Source organism: Macrosteles quadrilineatus, unplaced genomic scaffold (genome assembly GCF_028750875.1).
Source record: "Macrosteles quadrilineatus isolate MER2022 unplaced genomic scaffold, UCM_ALF_1.0 Scaffold_9__3_contigs__length_116548681, whole genome shotgun sequence".
NCBI lineage: Eukaryota > Metazoa > Arthropoda > Insecta > Hemiptera > Cicadellidae > Macrosteles > Macrosteles quadrilineatus.
This window is the reverse complement of record NW_026542602.1, coordinates 28,656,908-28,678,251: the sequence shown is the minus strand read 5'-3', so window position 1 is coordinate 28,678,251 and position 21,344 is coordinate 28,656,908. Positions and strand designations below refer to the sequence as shown.

General features: G+C 36.4%; 1 protein-coding gene across 2 annotated transcripts; it reads left to right on the top strand.

The window, feature by feature from the left end:
* Positions 1–482: 482 nt before the first annotated feature.
* LOC129004102 (protein lifeguard 3-like) lies at positions 483–21,053 on the top strand. Of its 2 annotated transcripts, none has more exons than XM_054432500.1 (5): positions 483–666; positions 12,875–13,012; positions 15,382–15,492; positions 18,155–18,317; positions 19,373–21,053. In XM_054432500.1, exons 2-5 carry the CDS (start codon positions 12,900–12,902, stop codon positions 19,727–19,729), a joined length of 744 nt encoding a protein of 247 aa, XP_054288475.1. In that variant the 5' UTR covers positions 483–666; positions 12,875–12,899; the 3' UTR covers positions 19,730–21,053. The 2 variants fall into 2 exon arrangements, with proteins under 2 accessions (XP_054288475.1, XP_054288474.1); XM_054432499.1 differs by having other exon boundaries at positions 484–666; positions 12,851–13,012.
* Positions 21,054–21,344: the final 291 nt, after the last annotated feature.

The window sequence follows — 21,344 nt, the reverse complement described above, 5'->3', positions numbered from 1 at the left end:
ATTCTCCAGGCACCATGGTTCGTTAATAGCGAAGTGCTTCATAGGGACATTCGAACCCCAACGGTCAAAGAAGAAATTTCAAGGTTAAGAAGTGCCAAATACTTAGAGTACCATACTAACTACCTTGCTTTAAATTTGTTGTACAACAGCAACTGTGTATATAGATTGAAAAGATACGGAAAGTAATTAAAGATACGTCTTATAACACTTAAACATATATTTACGCTTATACTGTTACCATTGACTACTCACAAGACGGTAAATATACAAAAGATGGTAAGTGGTGATCGATTTCGATTGGACACTCCAATCATCATCAGACCCAATAGGCGAAAATCATTGCCGGGAGGGCGCGGTGGCGGGGCAGGATTAAATTGTAGTCTTGAGGGGGGGGGGGTCTGGGTCCTCCATGGACGGCCTCGTGAAAAGAAGAAGAAGAACAGAAGGAGACCCCCCAGTCGGAGTCGAGTAAGTTTACTATCTGTCACTTCTTACAAGAAGTTTTCTCGTTTTCTCTGTAGCTTTTCTGTAGTCTGTTTTTGTTTTGACTTTTGGAGAGGCGACTGGCGAGTGGCGACTACAGCAGACAGGCGAGGGGACAGTGGATGGAATGGAAGTGAGTGGACACTCGGACAGTGACAGTGGTAAACTTCTTATCTACTGATTGTAAGTTTTGTCTTTCATCATATCGTAATGTAATGATACTGTTGAGGCTAGTAGTTGGACTAGTCCCTCAAATACACCAAAAGATTGAGCTTACATTTACGAAGTAAACTTATAAAATAATGTTAACTTAGGCCTAGGCCTATTGTTACTTTTTCAAACGTCAAATATTATTTTTTGTGAAAAACCACCAATACGGTAGCTTATTGCTGTGTAATAATGGCACACTAAGTTAGGCCTATTACAATAATTAATTTATGTCTATGGCTAACACCCTGATCAAATTTAACTCATGTATAATTAATTGAGCTTTTTGACAGTTCAAGTTATAGGCTAGGCCAAAGTTATTGGTAGGTGTGGGTTGGGGAGTGGGCGTTTTTGACAGGAGGATTAATTGGCTGCACTTTTGATTACGTTCTACCCTCATTCCAATGAATAATATCGATTAAGATATAGATATAGATTAATATCTTAATCTAATATCTTAATAATCTTAAGATTAATATCTTATAGATTAATATCGATATAGATTAACTTATTCGATATATCGGTTATTTCATTGGTTGTAACCTAACAATCCAAACTTGATATCTCGAATGAAATAATCGATATATCGATTGATATATTCATTAGAATGAGTGTAGCGCGTAAACTAAAGTGCAGCCAATTAAGTTTCTCCCTAATCCCCGTATTTCACCTAGTTTTGGGGTAAGACATTCCAAACATCGTACTTCAGCCTACCCTGTTTTTGGGGGGGGGGGAATTCAATGGAAACTTCGCCATCCCCCTTTTGTACGAATACAAGCGGGACCACATGGCTCATATGCAGTTTTAGTATGTCCTCTGTTATCAAATCCTCAGTTTCATCAAAACATGCTATGGTCAAACTAAAATAAATACTTATAACTTAGACCTTTTGTCTTTTTTTTCTATCCGGCCTAAGGGTATGGTACTCGCCAAGTAAATTTCTAGTTTGATAAATTTCATGAACCCAAACAGACCACTAGAGAGTTGCAAGAGTGCAACTTCATCTGCATCCTTAGCTATTGCTAGCAAGAGGAAAGCTTCTTTTCCTCACGGGTGTCGCCGCCATAGGGGACATAGGGGACACGTCCCCCCCAATATTTGAAAAGTCAGTTTTGTCTCATCTCAAATTTAGCTGTAGACATGCTAGGGCAAAGGCGAGTGCCAAGTGCGCGAGCGAGGACGGGATTTCCTTATGTTCCATACTCATAGTTATATAGTTGTGAAACTGTCTACTAGCCACTGACTTTACATAGGCATCAATCAGCAATCAGCGGTAGCACCAGTAGCCTATTACCATTAACTATAGGCCTATAAAAAAACACTAGTGTTAAAGTTTATATTGGCAATGCCATTACTGAATTCAATACTATAGGCTACATATTGTGACAGATCTATGAAATGGAGAAAAACGTAAGGTTAAAAAACGTGTCTACTTGCTTGCATAGCATATTGAAATGGAAGGTTTTATGACAATTGGGCAAAGTTCTAAGGCTTTTAGGAGATATGGCTTCGTAGTCTACAGTACCGGTAGGCCTATGTTTTGAAATTCATGAATGCAAGTTCAACATAGGCCTAGTTTGATTTTTTAAATGTCTACTTACTCATGACAAAGACAAGAGGTTTTGCACACAGTTCTAGTCGTTAAAAATGGCTTTAGAAAGTCACCCAACAGCTTTTAGGAGGATATGGCCGTAGTCTATACAGTGTGTTTTGAAATTCATTAAATGCGATCGTCATAGTTTAATTTTTAAGGTGTCTATTTGCTCATGACAAACAACAGGTGAAATGGGAGTTTATGGACAGTTGGGCATGGTTTTAGGTGTTAAAAATAGCTTTAGAAAGTCGCCAAACGGCTTTGAAAATTCCGAATGTTCCCGGGGGAGGACCCCCCTGCCTTGAGGGGGTGCTCCACACCCCCCAAGCCCCCCGGAGGACCCCCCGTTTGTCTCCCCTAAAGTGTTGACGCTGACGACGCCAATGCTTTTCCTTGTGCCCTCAGATTCACAACTTGAACTCTTAAAACACAATAATATAAACACAGTGTTAAGGAAGCTACGTTTAAAATATAGCTAGCTAAAACTAATGTAGCCTACTACATTTCCAAACAAAGTAGCTTAGCTAAAGCTACAGTTCCGAAAAAGTAGCCAGCTACAACCACGGCTACAATGAAATGTACCGTAGCTATAGCTACAGTTTTAGCTATTTTCTAAAGACGTTAGGTACGGTACTTTTAGCCCACACATATGAGGTAAATGTAAAATTAATTGCAACAACATTTTTATTGAACAAACACTCAAACAACATTACCTGGAAAACAACTTATTCCTAGATTGTATTTAATTTGTTGGCATCATAAACCTAACATTACAGCAACACAACCAAAATATAGTTGGTTGTTCCATCATTTTTAGTACACTTATTTTTAAATATTGCATTATTTTTAAGCATCTTTTATATAAATTTCATTAAATTCAAAGGATATACAACTAAACTATACTAGTGGCTTGTAGGGACATAAGTCCCTAAAAATCACAAATGTAAAACAAATTATTGTAATATTTAAACAAACTCAGAATCAAATTTATTCATGTGTCAGGATGGATATCCCAGTACAACATATCTTTTTTGTAAAAAATAGTTTGTTGTTTGTCTTTGTTTGCTTTTGTTGATGTTATTTTCAATAAATAATTTGAATCACTTCAGAGGTTTAACCTTTGACTATTAATACTCTATTAATACTTCTGTATCCAATAGTCAATGGTTTAACTCTGCTAAAGACAGCAAACATGTTTGAGAATAAATATTGGCTTATTATGGTAGGTTTGATCTTTTGGTTAATGATGATAAAAAGGCTTCCTAGGTAGAAATATTTGAAATTGTCTTCGTAAAATATGAAGGGCAAATAAAGGTGTTGAGATAAGCTAATTTCTTGGTCAAAACCGATAAATTAGCACCCCAACCCAGTTATTATTTTTAATTTCATGCTCCTATTGTAAAGGTTTAACAAAATTAGTGTAAAGTATAGGCCTAGGCATCCCATTGGCAAAACCTAACGCTAAATTTGTTTCTGATGAACATAAAAAACTACCATTAACCTAGTGTAAGATTATGTGGTGGCCATTCCTTATGAAGGTGTGATTGACTTCACATATTCTATCAAAATATGGCCTAATCAACGCTGATTCCTAACTATTTTGCAACTGGTTAGGGTTCCATTGCCCAGTTATCGAAACCAATCACGAAATAACTTTTTCATCAGCATCTTCGACATGTATATTTTTGGTAAGTTTTAAGAAACGGAAACTACTTAGAGGTTTTACTGTTATATATGGATAGTCCCTTTACTACCGTGCATGCTAGGCTATTATTATAACATTTTTTCCTTGGAGCAACAGTCAGTACCTCATTAAAATGTCCTCTAAAACATATGTTTTCCGCCCATTGGAACTTTTAGAATGAACTAACTTACAAGAACAACTTAATGAACAAAAATATTGCCTGTACGAACGTAGTTCATCTTTATTTCCAGGTTGTTTTCTAAGAGTTGGCCGTTGAGGTTATTCCATTTCATACAAAATATTGATAAAACACTACAATAATCTCAAATTAAAAATGTTAGTTAATATAAAAAAATTGGTACTTTCCTGTTAAAGGGAACATTCATTATTATCGATGATTTCTTTTCGATATATCGATATTTTTGTTTTCCATCTGATATATTGATAGTAACAAATTGAAACATATCAGCTGACAAGTACGATATAGGATACAGTAAATAAATATTGTTCAGTATCAACAAACAATTTAAAAAAATATTATATTGAAATGAAACTGTTCTAAACTAACCTAACCAACCAAACTTGCTGTAACATTTCAAAATTTCGTTTGATAGCCTACATCTTACATCTTACATACCGGTACATCTTACATAGTCCTCTTCATCGCAGTCGTAGAGACTGGAGAATCGTCATTTACTACTTTCTCACTTCTTCTTATAGTAGCCCTGTGTAATAGCTGAATTTTCTTGACTTTTGTCTATTGCATTTGTTGTAAATGTTGAAGGACAATAAAACGTTTCTGATTTCTGATTTATGTAGTAGTTGTGGTCTTCATAGAACTCTTTGATGGTGTAGTATGGTCTTTGAAGGAGGTAGTTTTTTAGTGCAGCAGTGAATTTTTTTGTGTTATTTATTGTTTTGAGATGTTGTGGAAGTAGGCTGTAGAGTTTTGCTCCCATTGCAGTGGGAGTTTTGTTGGTTTTATTTAGTCTGTTTTGTTGGGTGTTATAGTTTGATTTTGATCTGGTGTTGTGGTTGTGGCATGTTTGTCTGGTTTCAGGCGGATTTTGTTTTATGAAATTGATGGTGTCAAATATGTATTGGGAGGTTAGGGTTAGGATTTGGTGTTTTATGAAAAGGGGCTTGCAGTGTTCAAGGTAGTGGGATTGGTCTATGATTCTGGCTGCTTTCTTTTGAATAATTTGTATTTCTTTTAATAGGCTTTCGCTGGCACTTCCCCATGCAATTAAGCCGAATTTCAGGTGTGAAGCGAAGATTCCATGGTAAGCCATCTTGGTGGTTTCTTCGTTAGTGATTTCCCTGAGTCTTCTAAGGGCATAGATAGCTGATGAGAGTCTTCGCTGGAGCCTTTCCAAGTGGGGGTGCCAGTTTAGTTGCTGGTCAAGAATGATGCCGAGGAATTTGGTTGTGGGGTTGGCATTTGTTGTGTCTTCTTGGGTTGAAGGATTGTTTGTTGGTGTGAATTTCAGGCAGACAGTTTTAGATTCGTTGATTCGGAGATTTAGGCTATTGCAGATTTTTTTGCTGTGTCTATTGTTTTTTCTGTTAGGTTGGGTGTTGGTGTGCCCGGGACTATGATGGTCGTGTCATCGGCAAACATTATACATGTATTAATTGTCTGCTGGTAGGAGGGTGGGGAAGGTGTCTATGTAGATCAGAAAGAGTAGGGGTCCTAGTACTTAGCCTTGGGGTATGCCTTGAGTGATGGTTTGCAGTTTTGATCTGGATTTGGTAATGAAGTTCCCACTTTGGTGTTCAATTTCAATGAGTTGTTGTCTGTTGTGGAGGTAGCTTTTTATCCAGTCTAGAGCTTTGTTGTTGATGTTTAGGGTTGATATTTTATGGAGAAGTAGGTTATGGTCTAGGCTGTCAAACGCTTTTTGGAGATCTAGAAATATGCCGTTTGCTGTTTTTTTATCCTCCCAGATATTGGTTATGGTGTTGCAGAGTTGAGCCAAAGCGGTATTTATGGATTTCTTTTCTTTGAAGCCGTGCTGGTTGTCGTTTAATAGGTGGTTGTTTTCCAAAAAAGTTATTATTTGGGAGTTGATTATTTTTTCCAGATATTTGGATAGGGCCGGTAATATTGAAATTGGTCTATAGTTTTCGGTTAGGGTGGCATCTCCTTTCTTGAATTTGGGGTAGACTAGAGCTTGTTGCATGGCTTGTGGAACTGTGGCTTGTATTATGGAAGTATTGATAATATTTGTCAAGGGAGGGATCAGTTCATTCTTGCAGTACTTTAGGATTTTGTTTGGGATTTCGTCCAGTCCGCACAAGGATTTTGGAGGAAGGATTTTGAAAAGCTTATCGAGTTCATATTGGGTGATTGTTTGAAGGCAGATAGGTGTGGTTTCTGTGTCACGTCCGGTTGAGTGGGATCAGATGCTTTGTTGAGGTTTGGGTTTTGTAGTGCGTGGTTACCGATGTTGATAAAATAGTTGTTGAAGGTGTTGCAGATCGATGTTGGGTTGGTTATTTGGTGTCCATCTGAGTTGAGGGTGATATTGTTCACTTTGTTGTCTGTATTTTTCCTTTCTTTATTTATGATGTTCCATACCGTCTTATTTCTGTTGGGGGCATTGTTTATTATGCTCATTGTATGTTCAGACTTCTTCTTTTTTACATCTAGGTCGTATGCTCTTTTGAAGTTACTGTAGATTTTTTTGTCTTCCTATCTGCCACTGAGCAGATATTTGTCATGGGCGGTGTCAAGTAGTTTTTTAAGTTTGGCTGTGGATTATAGTTTCATCCCAGAAAGTATAATTTGGTTTTTTCCTTAAATTTATGTTAATCTTCGGCATAGTATTATTTATTTCATATGTTAGGATATTTACAAGGGCATTATATTTATCGTCGACTGATTGAGCTGTGTAGATTTCACTCCAGTCACATTGGTTGAGATTTATTTTGAGCTGGTCTAGTTTGGTTTTTGTAATAGGCCTGACTTGTTTCTTAATGGGTTGGTTTCTTAGGTTGTGGCGGTTTGTTATGGTGCAACTGATTCCCAGATGGTCTGAGAAGGATATTTTGTGGGTTTTTAGGACAGTGTTGTGGAGTCCTAGATTTGTAAGGTAGATGTCAATACTGCTGACCGAGGTGGGGGTTATTCTAGTAAATAACTTCTTGATCAGCATTGTACGTGTTATTAAATTTACGGAAAGTAAATAAAAGAAACGTCTTATAACACTTAAAACATATATTTACGCTTATACTGTTACTCACAAGACGGTAAATATACAAAAACGATGGTAAGTGGTGATCAATTTCGATTGGACACTCCAATCATCATCAGACCCAATAGGCGAATGACAAGAATCTTGAATGGCGTCCCTACTTTTCGTTTTTGTATATTTACCGTCTTGTGAGTAACAGTATAAGCGTAAATATATGTTTTAAGTGTTATAAGACGTTTCTTTTATTTACTTTCCGTTATTCTAGTGGCCAAGATGTTTCCGATCTCTAGGTTGTGTTGGTCTGCAAAAGCTATTAGTTTCAGCGTGTCTGGTTCGTGCGGGCGTAGGATATTTACATTTATGTCTCCCAAAAATATAATATCTTTATTTCTTTTGGAGTACATTTCCAGGAAGGGATCTAGGTGTTTGGTAAGTTCTTTGATGGGTTTAGAGGGGGATCTATAGGCTCCAATCACTGTTAGTTGTTGTTCAGGCAGGTGTATGGCAACCAGTTCTGAGGCAAGTTCCTCGCAGTGTGGCTTGGTGTCGATTTCTGAGTAGGAGTTGTTATTTGATTTTTTTGAGAAGATGGCTATCCCTCCCCATTTATGTAGGTAATATCCTTGAGAAACTCGTAGTCAGGGAGTAGTCAGGTAGATTAATTTGGTTGATGTGTTCTTCTGTTAGGCCGTGTTCGGATATAATGATAATGTCTGGGTCTATTAAGCTGATTTCTGATTGTAATTTACTTAGTTTACCGTGGAGCCCTCGTTGAATGTTGAGGTGAAAGATTTTTATTTTTTTGGAGTGATTTTTTTTGTGGATGTTGTTTCTTGGGGTTTTTGGTGTGGTGGGTTTGGTGTGGTACATTTTAGGTTTAGCTTGGGGCAGGAGGGGGGGGGGGAGTTTGTATGTTTTTTGAGGACAGGGCCGGTTTTAGGTTGCTGGTATTTATTGTGGTTGATTGGGAGTTGATGGGTATTTGTTGGTCGGTGGAGTCTTCCTGGGTTTCTTCAGTTGGCTGAGGGACGTTGTTCTGGTGTTGACTGGGTGTGTAAGGGCATGGGTGTTCACTGGTTGGTTTGTGGCTGGGATGGGTGGTAGGATCGGCTTCCATGCTAGGCTGAGGTGGGTTGGTGAAGAGAAGTTTGGCTTTTTCGATGATAATGTTAGAAAGAATAGTGGCACCTTTACGGTTGGGGTGAATGTTGTCGGGTCCATAGCAGTCTTCTTGGCAGGCTAGGCTGGTGTCAATGAAATTCAATTTGAGCTCATTACACATATAGTTTAGTGCTGCATTTGTTTCCTCTATGTGTTTGTCTCTTATGTCCCTTCGATACATTATGCCATTTGCAAACCATTTAGTGTGTGGTGATTTCTTTTTGGCGGCCTCTATTGTCAGCCATAACGGCCTCATAACATGGTTGGGCGTTTTTGAGTGTGCCATATTATTGGATCCAATATTTATAACTATTTGGTCAGGCAGTTTATCTTCTTCGCTTAGGTACTGACTCAGGTCTCTTATGATGGCTCCAGATCGGACTTTGGTTAAGACATCAATCTTGTGGTTCTATTTTATAATGCTTGCTGCAGCTCTTAGTGTTGAGTCTCCGATCAGTAGTGTACTTTTTTTGGGCTTCTGGCTGTTTAGGTTTCTAGCATCTGGGTTGGGCGCATTTAGTTTAAGGCCTATAGTTATACTTGTTTGCGGTTGGGTTGAGTTTATTTTGTTTTTGCTGGCTGGTCTCCTGATTCGGGTTTGGGTGTCGGGCGCTCTCGGAGGGTTTGTCAGTAATCGGGTTTGTAGATGTTTGGTTATTTTCAGGGCTTGAGGGAAGTTTAGAGGTATCTTTTACTAGGTCGTGGATGGTTTCCTCAAGTCTCGATATGACTTCCATTTTGCGGACTATTATGTCAGATAGTTTTAGGTTTTCTTCATTTTTTGTCTCTAATTGGGTTTTTAGGGTGTCTATGTCTTCTAACAGAAGTTCCACAATCTTGTTTGTTTGGTCAGTTTTTTTATATGTTTGGCTTTGGGAGACTTCCAGTTGTGGCAGTAGGCCTATTGGGTCTGGGCTTGGGTTATTGTCAGGTGAATCTTTTTTTGTGGGTTTAGTCCTACTTGAGCAGGTCTTACACATCCAGTCAAAGAAATGATTGTTTAGGGAAAGCGCCCTATATTGCTTGTCTGTCGGTGACATTTACACACTTTATATGGTACCATATTTGGCAATCACATTAAATTGCTTTGTCGTTTTCTCGTACTTCTATGTTACATATAGCACAGGGGTAGATAGGGCCCTGATTGTTGGTTTGGGATGACCTTGTCATGGTTATTAATTCGTTGTTTCAGAGGTTTGTCAGGTTAGGTTAGGTTTGGAGGAGGATGGATGGATGCTATGGTAGGTGATGGGTGAGCGTGGTGGATGCAAGGTAAGGTGCGATTTAATACTTGTGGTTGGTAGGTAATGATATGTAGGCTAGTATGTGTGGGGTGGGGTGAATGACATAGGATGTAAGATTTGGCAGGCAGATGAGAGGGTATGGGTTTACAAGATATGAAGTAGGATGATGTACAAGATGAGCAAGATGATACTGAATACAAAATAAGTTGTAATTGGTTGTAGTTGGAATAGGGAGGCCTATTCCCCATATGCCTTTTCTGTTATCAAATGGAATTTTGAAACGGTAACTTAGCCTATACAGCAGGTTTGGTTAGTTATGTTAGGTTAGTTTAGAATAGTTTCATGTCCTAATCCAATATATAGGCTATTATTTTTGCCTAAATAAGGTTAGTTATTAATTTGTAATTTAAATGCGTTTGAAGATATTAAAACAGAAGGAATACCAATCGTGAAGTAAAACAAAAATATCGATATATCGAAAATAAATCATCGATAATAATGAATGTTCCCTTTAACAGGAAAGTACCAAAAAATGTGTAGCATAAATCTTTAACATATGTTTTGAAATCAAAACAAAGCAGAAGATTTCCATTTTATCTTGAATAGTTTTTTACTTAGTCAATGTGGTTATTTCATGTTAAACATTCCTTCAACACAGCAATAACCTTCCAATTAGAAGAAAAAATTTCCCATGGTTTTATATAGTATACAGTACATTGCAGAATTGACTGGCAAATGAATAATCCAGAAATTTCATATTGCTTACTGGCTTGATGATAAATCACGATCAGCTGTATTGAAGTAAACAGAAATCAGCAGTAAATGACTTCTAATGCTATTCTTATGGAGAACATTTTACGTTATATCTAATTTTGTATTAACATTTGGGGAATTTCACAATTTTTCCCGCCGTCACGGGGTCGAGACCTTTAATTTGAGCCCTCTCCCGTCGTTCTACGACTTCCCAGTTGCCCACAATTTTGACGCAAAGAATCGGCTTACGTAATTAATATATAGATAGATTTTAAAAGCTCATTCATTTATAGATGTCTTAATATCAACTACAGTAGAACCTCGATAACAAGTGTCTCTAGGGGATTATTAAATAATACTTGTTATCGAGGTCGACTTCTTGTTGAGGTTTACAATAACATGTTCTGATTATGGGTAAGATAAAATTCAAGGGGATTAGAAAATGACACTTGTTATAAAGGTTGACTTGTTATCAAGGTTCCACTGTAGACCTATTAAAAACAATAAAACTGTAAAACGATTATTTAAAAATATTCTTTTGTGCGACAGAGCCTAGCCTACTGAAATTGGAGTTTATTGCCTTTCTTTATTTTTAATGATAAAAACTACATTGCTATAACGTTTAGGGTAACCATTTGATAAGTTACTTGTTCTATGAATAACACTATTCAATTTCAAGGAATTGTCATGCCCTTTGCCATTATGCACAGGGCAAATTGTACTTCAACAAACGTTGGTGCACAAAACAGTATTCAGCAACTTATTCTGAAATCGGCTTTTCAATTTAAACTTGTTGAAAATTGTAAAGTGAAAATACAATTTAGGCTTAGGCCTACTTGGCTTGGTAACAAGTTGGCTAGTAGGCTTGTTCTTACAAGGACTAAATAGATATATTCCTATTAATTGAACTTGGTATTCGTATATTAATCCAATAGGAATAGTCCTTGACAAGAGCTGTTAGCAGGAGCAAACTATGCTATTTTTTCAATGTAAGCTTCATGTTATATGTAGATTTTTTTTCGTTACAATTATCATGTACCTAGTCTAGACATATCTTAAATTTCATCAGGTAATGTCCTCTTCGTTAATTTAGTAAACTTTTGAAAAATCTTGGTAATCCAACCAAGGAAGGGCTTGTGATGATGAACCACAATCAACAGCTGAAGCAAGGCCGCACTAGATATAGGTACGGATACATAGGCCTATGGTATAGATATATGGTATATCTAGTGCGGCCTTGGCTGAAGCAAAGGTTGATAGACCAGCTTTCTCATTATTTTAAGGGTTAGTGTTTGGTTTCCATTAAAACCTAAGTTGAAAATATCAATAAAAAATAAAGAAACTAAATTGATCACTAATTTCTCTGTCAATCACTTGCAAGCATTCAATAGCTTCTCTTGTCACCGGTAACGTTTAAACGCCGTCTGCATCTAGCGATTTTATTTTATCAGACAGTAAAGGTGATCATAGAGTAGCAAATGAAGGAAATGAGAGCCAAAAATATGGATAACACTCAGATCCACCCTCTATGTCCACGCAACGTTGCAATAGGTAATGAAACGGCTGCGACCATATGAAGCTAAGAAGGTAGTTAGGCCTAATTTTCTTGAAAATTTCAGTTTGAAAGAGGTTGTTTAACATAAGGTTGTGATAAAAATCACTACCTCAATCAATGTTAATGTAGCGAGAAAAGTAGCTAAAATTCCGCTACAATTACTTAAAAAATGTAGCTAGCCACAGCTAAAGCTAAAAACCCTGAAAAGTAGCGTAGCTAGAGCTAACGCCACACAAAAAAAGTAGCGTGCTACTGTAGTGTCGCTACTTGTAGCGCTCTATTTTCCAACACTGTATAAACATTCACTAAACTAAGCTGAAAATTAACTGAGGAGACATCCCGCTTTCCGCTGCCTGCCCCTTCAGTGTGGGCTACCCCTTTTCCACCACGTAGTGCTGCTGCTGGTTATCGTCAGTCACTCCCCCTCTTTCCGCTCCCGCCGCTGTCCCGCTCCGGTGTGTACGAGTCTGTAATCCCTTCTCTTATTACAAAAGTTTTGGTTCCTTTGACTGTAGGTACCGTAGGCCTATAATAATGGACCTCAAATTATTCTCCAACAGACTCAAGCTCAGTTATGGTGATCTCCATCGAAGTTTATGTTGACTTATTTTAAGGCCATCAATACCTTATTGTCAAGCTTATAGCGTGTGGCATTCTGGTTTTATTTGCCTTTACTGTATCTGGAAGTGAAACCTAGTAATTTTTATCCACTCCAAAATATAATTTGTCTTCATGCTATAACAGTCAATTAAAAGGAAAAAAATTGTCCAGGTCAACATAAGTAAACAACTTAAACAATGTCACTATTAAACTCTTGCTTATTGGGCAACTGTACATTTTTTTTACATAAGTCTATTAGAAATGCGAGACCTTACTCTAATATGATTTTTCATTCATTTTAGAGGTAGCCTAAACTTTGTAAACATTGTATCAATAATTTGTTTTGTCGATGCTGTATAACTTTTGTTTCAGATACAATACCTTAGTTTCCTTTAGATAGTTCAGTGAATCTTCACTAGAAATGATGGAAGCTAAAACTGAGGATATTGAAAATGGATATGAAAATAATGGAGAAGAAGTTGTCTTCAAAAACTTGGATTTCACTGAAAAATCAATCCGTCGAGGATTTATCAGGTAGGCTAAATTCTCAGTTAGATATCTCTTTAACAGGTTTTGTTATTAAGATTCCGCTCTACTACCAAAGCACAAATCGAGTAGGCCTATGTTTGAAACTTCCTTAATTTATCACTGGGATAATTATGAAATCACAATTCCATCTAACATTTTATCATGATACTAGCCGCTATATAGCTGTGCCTTGCAACAGGGCCAGTATGCAAAAGAGAAAAGTTGGTTTTTTGAAAATGCCTTAAAAATTATTTAACACCAATCATTTAATTTAGAAACGAAATTGAACTGTATTACTTAACTTGATAATAGTACGTAACTTGAACGAAAAGCACATTCCAATAGTTCCAAACCTGTCAATGGATGCTTTTCGTTTAGCCTACAGTACAAACTACTCTTAATGTTATTTGATTTTTTCTTAAAATCTATCACTGATTTTGGATTCGTACAGTAGCCCAAATAAGTGTTCACAGTCTGAGTTAGCAAAAATATACTATTTAAAAATATAAAAATGTACTATTTAAAAATGTAAAAATGTACTATTATAAATTTAAGTAATACAGTTCAATTTTGTTTCTAAATTAAATGATTGGTGTGAAACAATTTTTAAGGCATTTTCAAATAACCAACTTGTCTCTTTGGCATACTGACCCTGTTGTAAGGCACGGCTATAGCGGCTAGTATCATGATAAAATGTTAGATGGAATTGTGATTGCATAATTACCCCTGTAATAAATTAAGGAAGTTTTAAACATACAGTTGATAAATCTTTTATGGTCCTAACCAACTAATCAGCTAAAATCTACCCAAAATATTAGCTATTTTAAAAATTCCCCCAAAACATCTGGCAATGTTGCAAGTTGCAACGGTTGTTGGTTGTTGGTGGGTCCAACCAAGGCCCCACTAGAAAAACAGGCCATGCTGCAGGTTCCATGACATCACACTAGTGGATAGATTCACTGCCACATCTCATATGTTTTAGGTAAATAAGCTGACTGTTTGTCAGATTTTAGTACAACTACTAGCTGTGTACCCGTTCTACGCATGGGGATCTTATAGTAATCAGTTGAAACCTTCTTATTGGATAATAAGAACAGATAATAAGAACAGCAGTTGGTTTGCATATTTTCAGATATGCTGGCCAAACTATTTATTATACATAACTTCATTTTATGTCGTTTGTTGTTGTTCCGGATCGGTATGACAATCAATAAAAGGCTAAATTACCTGTGTCCGCTGGTCGATCCTAATGTATCCTATTAAAGGAGATGCATTTCGGCGAAATTAAATCGCCATCATCAGTCCTAAAGGTCTTGAGCTTCCCCATTAGGTGCGTCTTGGAGTTTTTGAAACACATACACGAACTGTACACTTATACACATGACGAATAAAACATAAATACACGGTAGGCCTACTTTTATTTTTACTATGGACAAGTAGACGCGCGTCGGTCGTGTGCCGAGTCTCGACTGAAAAAGCTCATTTAAAAAATGTAAGTTTCCCAGCAATATACAACACTGATTCAAGGTCTATTTCCCGGTTATCAAAACTCAAAAACAATTTTATACACAAAGAATATCTATTTTCATTTACTGTTACCCTACATATTATTGCACTTGCGATTAATTAAATCCGTTATGTAAGGAAAAACGTTTTTAATCTTAATTGGTTTGGATTTGCTTTCAGAACGTGATCGGAAATGGTTGCGGTATTTGTAAACAACATTCAATGTAAACATATGAGTGACAGTTACAAGAAATAATCTTGATTTGAACAGCTGTTCGTTATTTCATAGAAGAATATGTGCTAAACATTGGGAGAAAACTTTACAAAAAATCACACAAAATTGGGTTTTTAAACATCCGTTATTTTATTTACAAAGTGGTGACGCCATATTTTAATGGCTAAAGACAATTTCGCCAATCCAGTGAATACATTAAAATGATTTGGAACTTGATAGGTACTCTCGTTTTTCAGGAGTAGGCCGCGTAAAATGGCTCTTGGGTCGTAACAGACATGAAGACAGACAGAAATTTAGATGAGACTTGTTTCGGTTTCTCTAATGTATAAAACGTAAAAATAACCTAAAAGTTTATGATTCTGAGCAATGTACAGACAAAACTCTAATTTTATTTATATAGATAAACCACTATGGCATAGTGGTGTGCTGCCCACGCTGCAGCATGGCCTGTTTTTCTCCTGGGTCCTCGGTCAAGCCCCCTTGCGGCCACCCCTGGCTTGTAAAAATTTATTGTAGTATAATATCAACCTATTTTTGATCAATTATGTAAAATCGGTGTGTTTGCAACTAGCTACAGATGGTAAATTTTTGATAGTGAAAATAAAAGAAGTAATACCACAATCATGATTTACAGGAAAGTGTATGGGATCCTAATGGTGCAGCTTATGATATCCCTTGGTTTTGTTTCAATCTTCATGTACGTTGAACCAGTGAAGCAGTTTGTTCATGAAAATGGAGCACCTTTGTAAGTTGATATTTTATGAATAGAATGTAGTTACAGGCTTAACTTTGTTTCAATAATTCACCCGAATTTAAGTTGCAGAGTACAACAGTTTAGCGAACAGAGGTTTTAGTATTTTTATTTGCCTCTTATACATTTACTGTGTTGTATGTGAGTAAAGTGTACTCTACTGTTATGCATTTTAGGTGTCAATATTATATTTAATTACAAGATGTTTTTCTATCCTAGATATTGTAAATGTATTGCAACTTCAGTCTTATGTATATGCATTTTAAGATGGTTTTTAGTAACATAAATATTCATTGTAAGTAGGCCTGGTAAACATTTGGATCTATTTATTTTAAGAAACCATTTTTAACTATAAAATGAACTATTTTTACTGACTTTGTTTGGGTTTTCTTGCTTGGTCACTGTGACTAAATGGCATATAGCGTACAAGAATGAAAACGAATATAAGATTACTAGCTGAACCCGGCAGACGTTGTCTTGCCTTTGACTATTTATAATCCCGCGGGCTTTGCCCCGTTTAACTTCTTAATTTTCAAGATGATCTCGTTCGCATGGCTCAATCACGTCCTGGTTGAAGTTTTTTCGGTACGCTCACTCACCTTTAGGTTGGAGCTCGTTCGCCGCGCTCACTTGCCTTCAGGTTAGCTCGTTCGCTACGCTCACTTGCCTTCAGGTTAGCTCGTTCACTACGCTAACTCGCCTCCAGGTTGAAGTTCGTTCGTTACGCTCACTCACCTTTTGGTTGCAAATTAGCTGTTGTCATAAATGTAAAAAAAATAATAGTTATAAAGGTTACTTACAGTCTTCGTAATCCTGTTAATTGAGCACTACGGCCGTTTCGGAGATAACTCCATCGTCGGGTGCGTAGTCATTATACACTAATCTGAGCTATTTACATATTTACTTTTTTTACGTGGTTTCTTCATTTTCATTGCGTCAAAGTTTAATAAATAGTACATACAACACAAAACACGAACACGACACGAAAACATTAAGGCACGTGCACGGCTAAAAACTGACGACCGACTGATCGAACTTTATCACTGCAATGGTCTCAAAAATTGGATTGGCTGCTGAATTAGTCTGGGAATTAATTATTAAGTTCGGTTCTTTAGCTGTACTGGTGTAAATGTGGAAATTTTCAATACAATTAAGTTTGTGACCTTTGCTACCAATGTGGAGTATTTCTAAACTATTAATTTCAGAGTAGTCGTGGCAATACTGTTGGATGTGTTCTGCATAATTTGAGACAGGATTTGGTTTCTTGATAGCACTTATATGTTCTTTATATCTGGTCTTAAAACATCTACCAGTCTGTCCGATATAGTAGGAATCACAATCAAAATAATAGTGCTGCACCCTGTTGGTAATCCTTGTAACTTTAATGCTATTGAACATCATAGAACAGAACCAACTTGTTTAATTGAAACAGCTGTTAAGATTCATTAATTCCATTTCTCATAAGGTTAACATGGGAATCTCCAGAGCAACTGGGGCGGAGCCGATTGGACGGATCACGAAATTGATGGTGTATAAACCTATTCCATGACATTCTACATGTATGTACCAAGTTTCGTGGCAATCGGTTCAGCGGTGTCTGAGTTTATCACTGCCAAACAAACAAACAAACAAACAAACAAATATATATACAAACATCCTCTTTTATACTTATAGATATGATCTAGATGCATTTCAAATTGTTTCATAAAATCTAAAACTAACCCTTTAACAAGCTGGCACAATTTGACCAGGGTTGTCACTTATTAGTCAGGCGAAAATCGGGGGGGCCCCTCCCCCAGGGTAAGCACATACATAAACGTTGGCAAAAGGGGTCCGAACTCGGGACTGCCTAGACCAAATCGGGATGGGTGGCAACCCTGGTCTCGACACACATAAAGTATATTCTTGAGTGTAGCAGATTACATGAAAATATAATAATAATATCTGTGGTTCTTACCGTCAACACAATCAGGGGTAATATTCCACTACGGCCGTTTCGGAGATGACTCCATCGTCAGGAGCGTAGTGGTACACTAAACTATAGTCTTGTCACATTTAACACGAACTTTCTTCATTTGCATTGCGTCAGGGGTTGAATAAATAATACACATATAAGCACAGGACGGACACACGAAAACACAAAAACATTTAGAGCGTGTGCACGACTTGAAAACTAACGACCGACTCGATGGAGTCATCTCCGAAACGGCCGTAGTGGAATATTACCCCTGATTGCGTTCTTTGGTAAGAACCAGAGATATTATTATTACACATAAATTGTCAAAACTTTGAACCACATGCCAAATTTACAAATATTTATATACATTAGCCACCTATCAGTGACTGACTGGGGATCAAACTTTTATGTGGATTAACATGATAATAGAAAGAATAGACCACTTTTGATGCCTTCACATTAAATTTATGTACCATACAATGATTTGGAGTTCCTAACTAGATATGTCTAGCTTGGTTTTACAAAGGTTTATCTTGAATTTATATAGCCAAGCCACGTGACTTTAATGGTCCTAATGCAATTGTAATACAATTGTTTCGTCCTTTAAAAGTTTATGATTACTAATGTAATTATGTTTTACCCTTCTCTGTTACATTGTCTAGTATTTTAAAACCGACCAACAAAGTGATTGTGTTTCAGTGTTTTGGCCGGAGCTATTATCGCCATCGTCACTATTATCATATTGTTATGCTCCACCAACGCTCGGCGACGTGCTCCTGCCAACATCATCTTCCTTGGAGTTTTCACATTGTCCTTTAGTTTTCTTCTTGGAGTTGTGTGTGCTGCTTCCCAGAAAGAGGAGGTTGGTTTCATGGTTTCCAAACCAACTGATTTGGCTATACATATTATAAGGCCACTTAGAAGAAGTAAATAGACTAGCCTATTAGTCTTAGCTCTGTTACTGTTTCATAACATTTTTACTGGTAGGCTAATCCTTGTGATTCATTCCTCACAGTGCAAAACTTCCTAAAACAGGTCTGTTTATAGGCTACTGCGATCGGCAGAAAATCATTATTCTTGAAACCTCATCTAACAGGTTAATCTTGAAAATATAGCTATTATTTTGATGAAACCAACAGTCTTAAAATATTTTGTTAACAAAATGCTGAATTTTACTTGCATAGAGTCTCAATCATATGAACTTTAGTTGCCCGACCCTACCATAAACCACCAACCATGATGATGTGGGATTGAGTACCATGAAATGGCATGCTGTGTCCGTGTGGTATGACTGTACAGAGTACACCATATTGGGAGAGCCCTCAGTACTTGGAGACCATCCCATTCCCTACCTACAAAAGACACTTGACACTCTTTCAGCACCTACTCTTTCTTATTTAGTGTGCTGCATAACTCACCGTTCATCAACTACTCATTCCTGCATTCTTCTCTTCTACCCCTTACATCTTAGTATGAATTACAGATGGCTGTTATTTAACGTAATAGGATACGAAATATTACCATTACTGAAATGTCACCTTGCTAATAAATTACTCAGCTGCACTACTATTTTTTTAACGTATTCTGTTCTGATCTTTTTAAACGATCAAATTATATAACTATTATTCCAATATATGTTCTTATTAACAGCGAGCATTATGAAATAATAGTATCTTGGTAATATATTATTTATATTAGATTTATATTGGATTTTTATAGATTTTTATGTTATTTGCCCTTTATGCTTCAACTAACCTACCTTTAGATCATCAAAATCCTAATGTACAATTATGAAACTACGATTCGCATTCATTCAAAACTGTGCAAATCGGGATCACATATAATGAGGACTATCTATAAAAAGGTTTAGTTAATTAGTTAGTTATCAAATGTTTTAAGTTATGTTCTTCTCGGCAGGTGTACTGGGCACTGGGTATTTGCACTATTGTGACTATCAGCCTCACGATCTTCGCTTGGCAGACCAAGATTGACTTCACCATGTGCCACGGAACTATGTTTGTCCTGTTGATGATTCTGGTCACTGTCGGCATTGGTTCGCTGTTCGTTCCATATGATCGCACGACTCAACTCATCATCGCCGGGTTCGGAGCGTTTGTCTACTCTCTGTTGTTGATCCACGACACTCAACTTATTGTGGGAGGTAAACACAAGCTTGTTATTTCCCCCGAGGAGTACGTGTTTGCTGCTCTCAGTCTCTACTTGGATATCATCTCTCTGTTCCTCAGAATCTTGCGTATTATGCGGTTGGCGTAGATGTCGCAACTTATCTATCAATTCAACTATATTTATTCTTTGTGTGCGTTTCAGCAAGTTCCTGGAGGATCAGTTTTTGCTTTGATGTATCATTGTGTAATGCAACAGTTTATTATATTGTGTAGCTATAATTTCTAGAGTAAGTATTGTGTGAATGACTATCTTTCAGTCAAAATAATCGGATCTCAACTTTAAAAATTGTACAGGTACAATATTTTTCAACCCAGCAGGTCTGCTGCAATTCGTTAAGATATTAAAAAAGTTTTCTCGCAATATAATCAATTGTATGTTTTTCAAGACTTTTTGAAAATCTACTTTTTTATAAATTAGGCTCTAGTTCTAAAATTATTTTAATAATAAATACCCTGGTCAAATTTATTAAGAAATGTTACAGTATAACTGTATTTGGCAGATTTAAAGTAAAATACATCTAGTCCATTCTTAAGCTAATTTCTTGTAGATTGTAGATGCAGGAGGAGTTTCTCAGTAATAAGATAGCTAGCACTGTTAAGTACTACTGCAGGAAATGAATAATGGACTAAAATAATCACTGCAGGAAATGAATCATAACCCTACTATATTGCCTCTTGAGAATGAATCATTTAAAAACAAACATTTGTCATGTTGTAACAGTCATTAGATTGGCATTTAACTAATCTTTCTTCATTAGAAAAGTATTTAGTGTTTAGGTATCTTATCTTTATTTTTAAAGTGGTTATTCATGACAAAGGCTAGAGCTTTACTTTTTAGGCCTTTTGCATTTATATTGTAACTACTGCTCAATTTTCTAATTTTCAACATGATTTCTTTTTAAAATCAAGTGTTACTAAATGGCCAAGTTGACCTAATAAACTATTCCTTGAAACAATTAAAACTGTATGTATAGTTTTATTACTGACTGATAGAATTTATAAGATATTATAGATTAAGAAAACCTTTATATTTTGTATACATACTAATACTCTAGAGACTTAATTTTTCAAAACACTTTGTGCTTTGTGTTGTGATATAAAATAGTGTTTGAAATTGTGATGACTCCTTATCATCTCAACATATTATTAGTCCAGTCTGTTGCTGTATGAAAAAGGTCTGCAATTCACAAATTCTTAAAATAGAAAAATATATTTCTATAAAACATACTTTGTGCATTGTTTGATATAAATATATTTTTCGAGCTACGGTATACTTTTTTGTGAGAATTTGTGTTGTTCATGTTCTTTTACTTCAAACTAAGTGGATATATTTTCAGGTTAGATTTGCCCTACTAATTTGATAAGCTGATGGTTCATGTAATTTAAAATAATAAATATTTTATATAGGGTTATTATTTGAGCTTTTAATCCTCATCTCCTGTTTTTCATACTGAGTGAACTTGGGCTACCTGGTGGCTGGATATGGAGCTTTGACAGGGAACAATTCTAACTAGATCTGATTCTAGCTATCTGATTTTCCTACGAATTTAATTGTGTTGATCAAATTCATTGGTGCAGAAATTATAGGCCATAGCGTTTTCCCGGAATTTACTAAGATAGGCTGCATGTATAGAGTTTTGCATTCAAAGTGTGCCTCAAAGATAAATCCGTGATCATCTGTCCTTCATGCTGATAGCCAATGA

Coding starts and splice junctions, on each gene's coding strand:
- LOC129004102 (XM_054432500.1), top strand. CDS start 12,900: ATGATGGAAGCTAAAACTGAGGATATTGAAAATGGATATGAAAATAAT. Junction 15,493..18,154: donor CATGAAAATGGAGCACCTTT/GTAAGTTGATAT, acceptor ATTGTGTTTCAG/TGTTTTGGCCGGAGCTATTA. Junction 18,318..19,372: donor CTGCTTCCCAGAAAGAGGAG/GTTGGTTTCATG, acceptor TCTTCTCGGCAG/GTGTACTGGGCACTGGGTAT.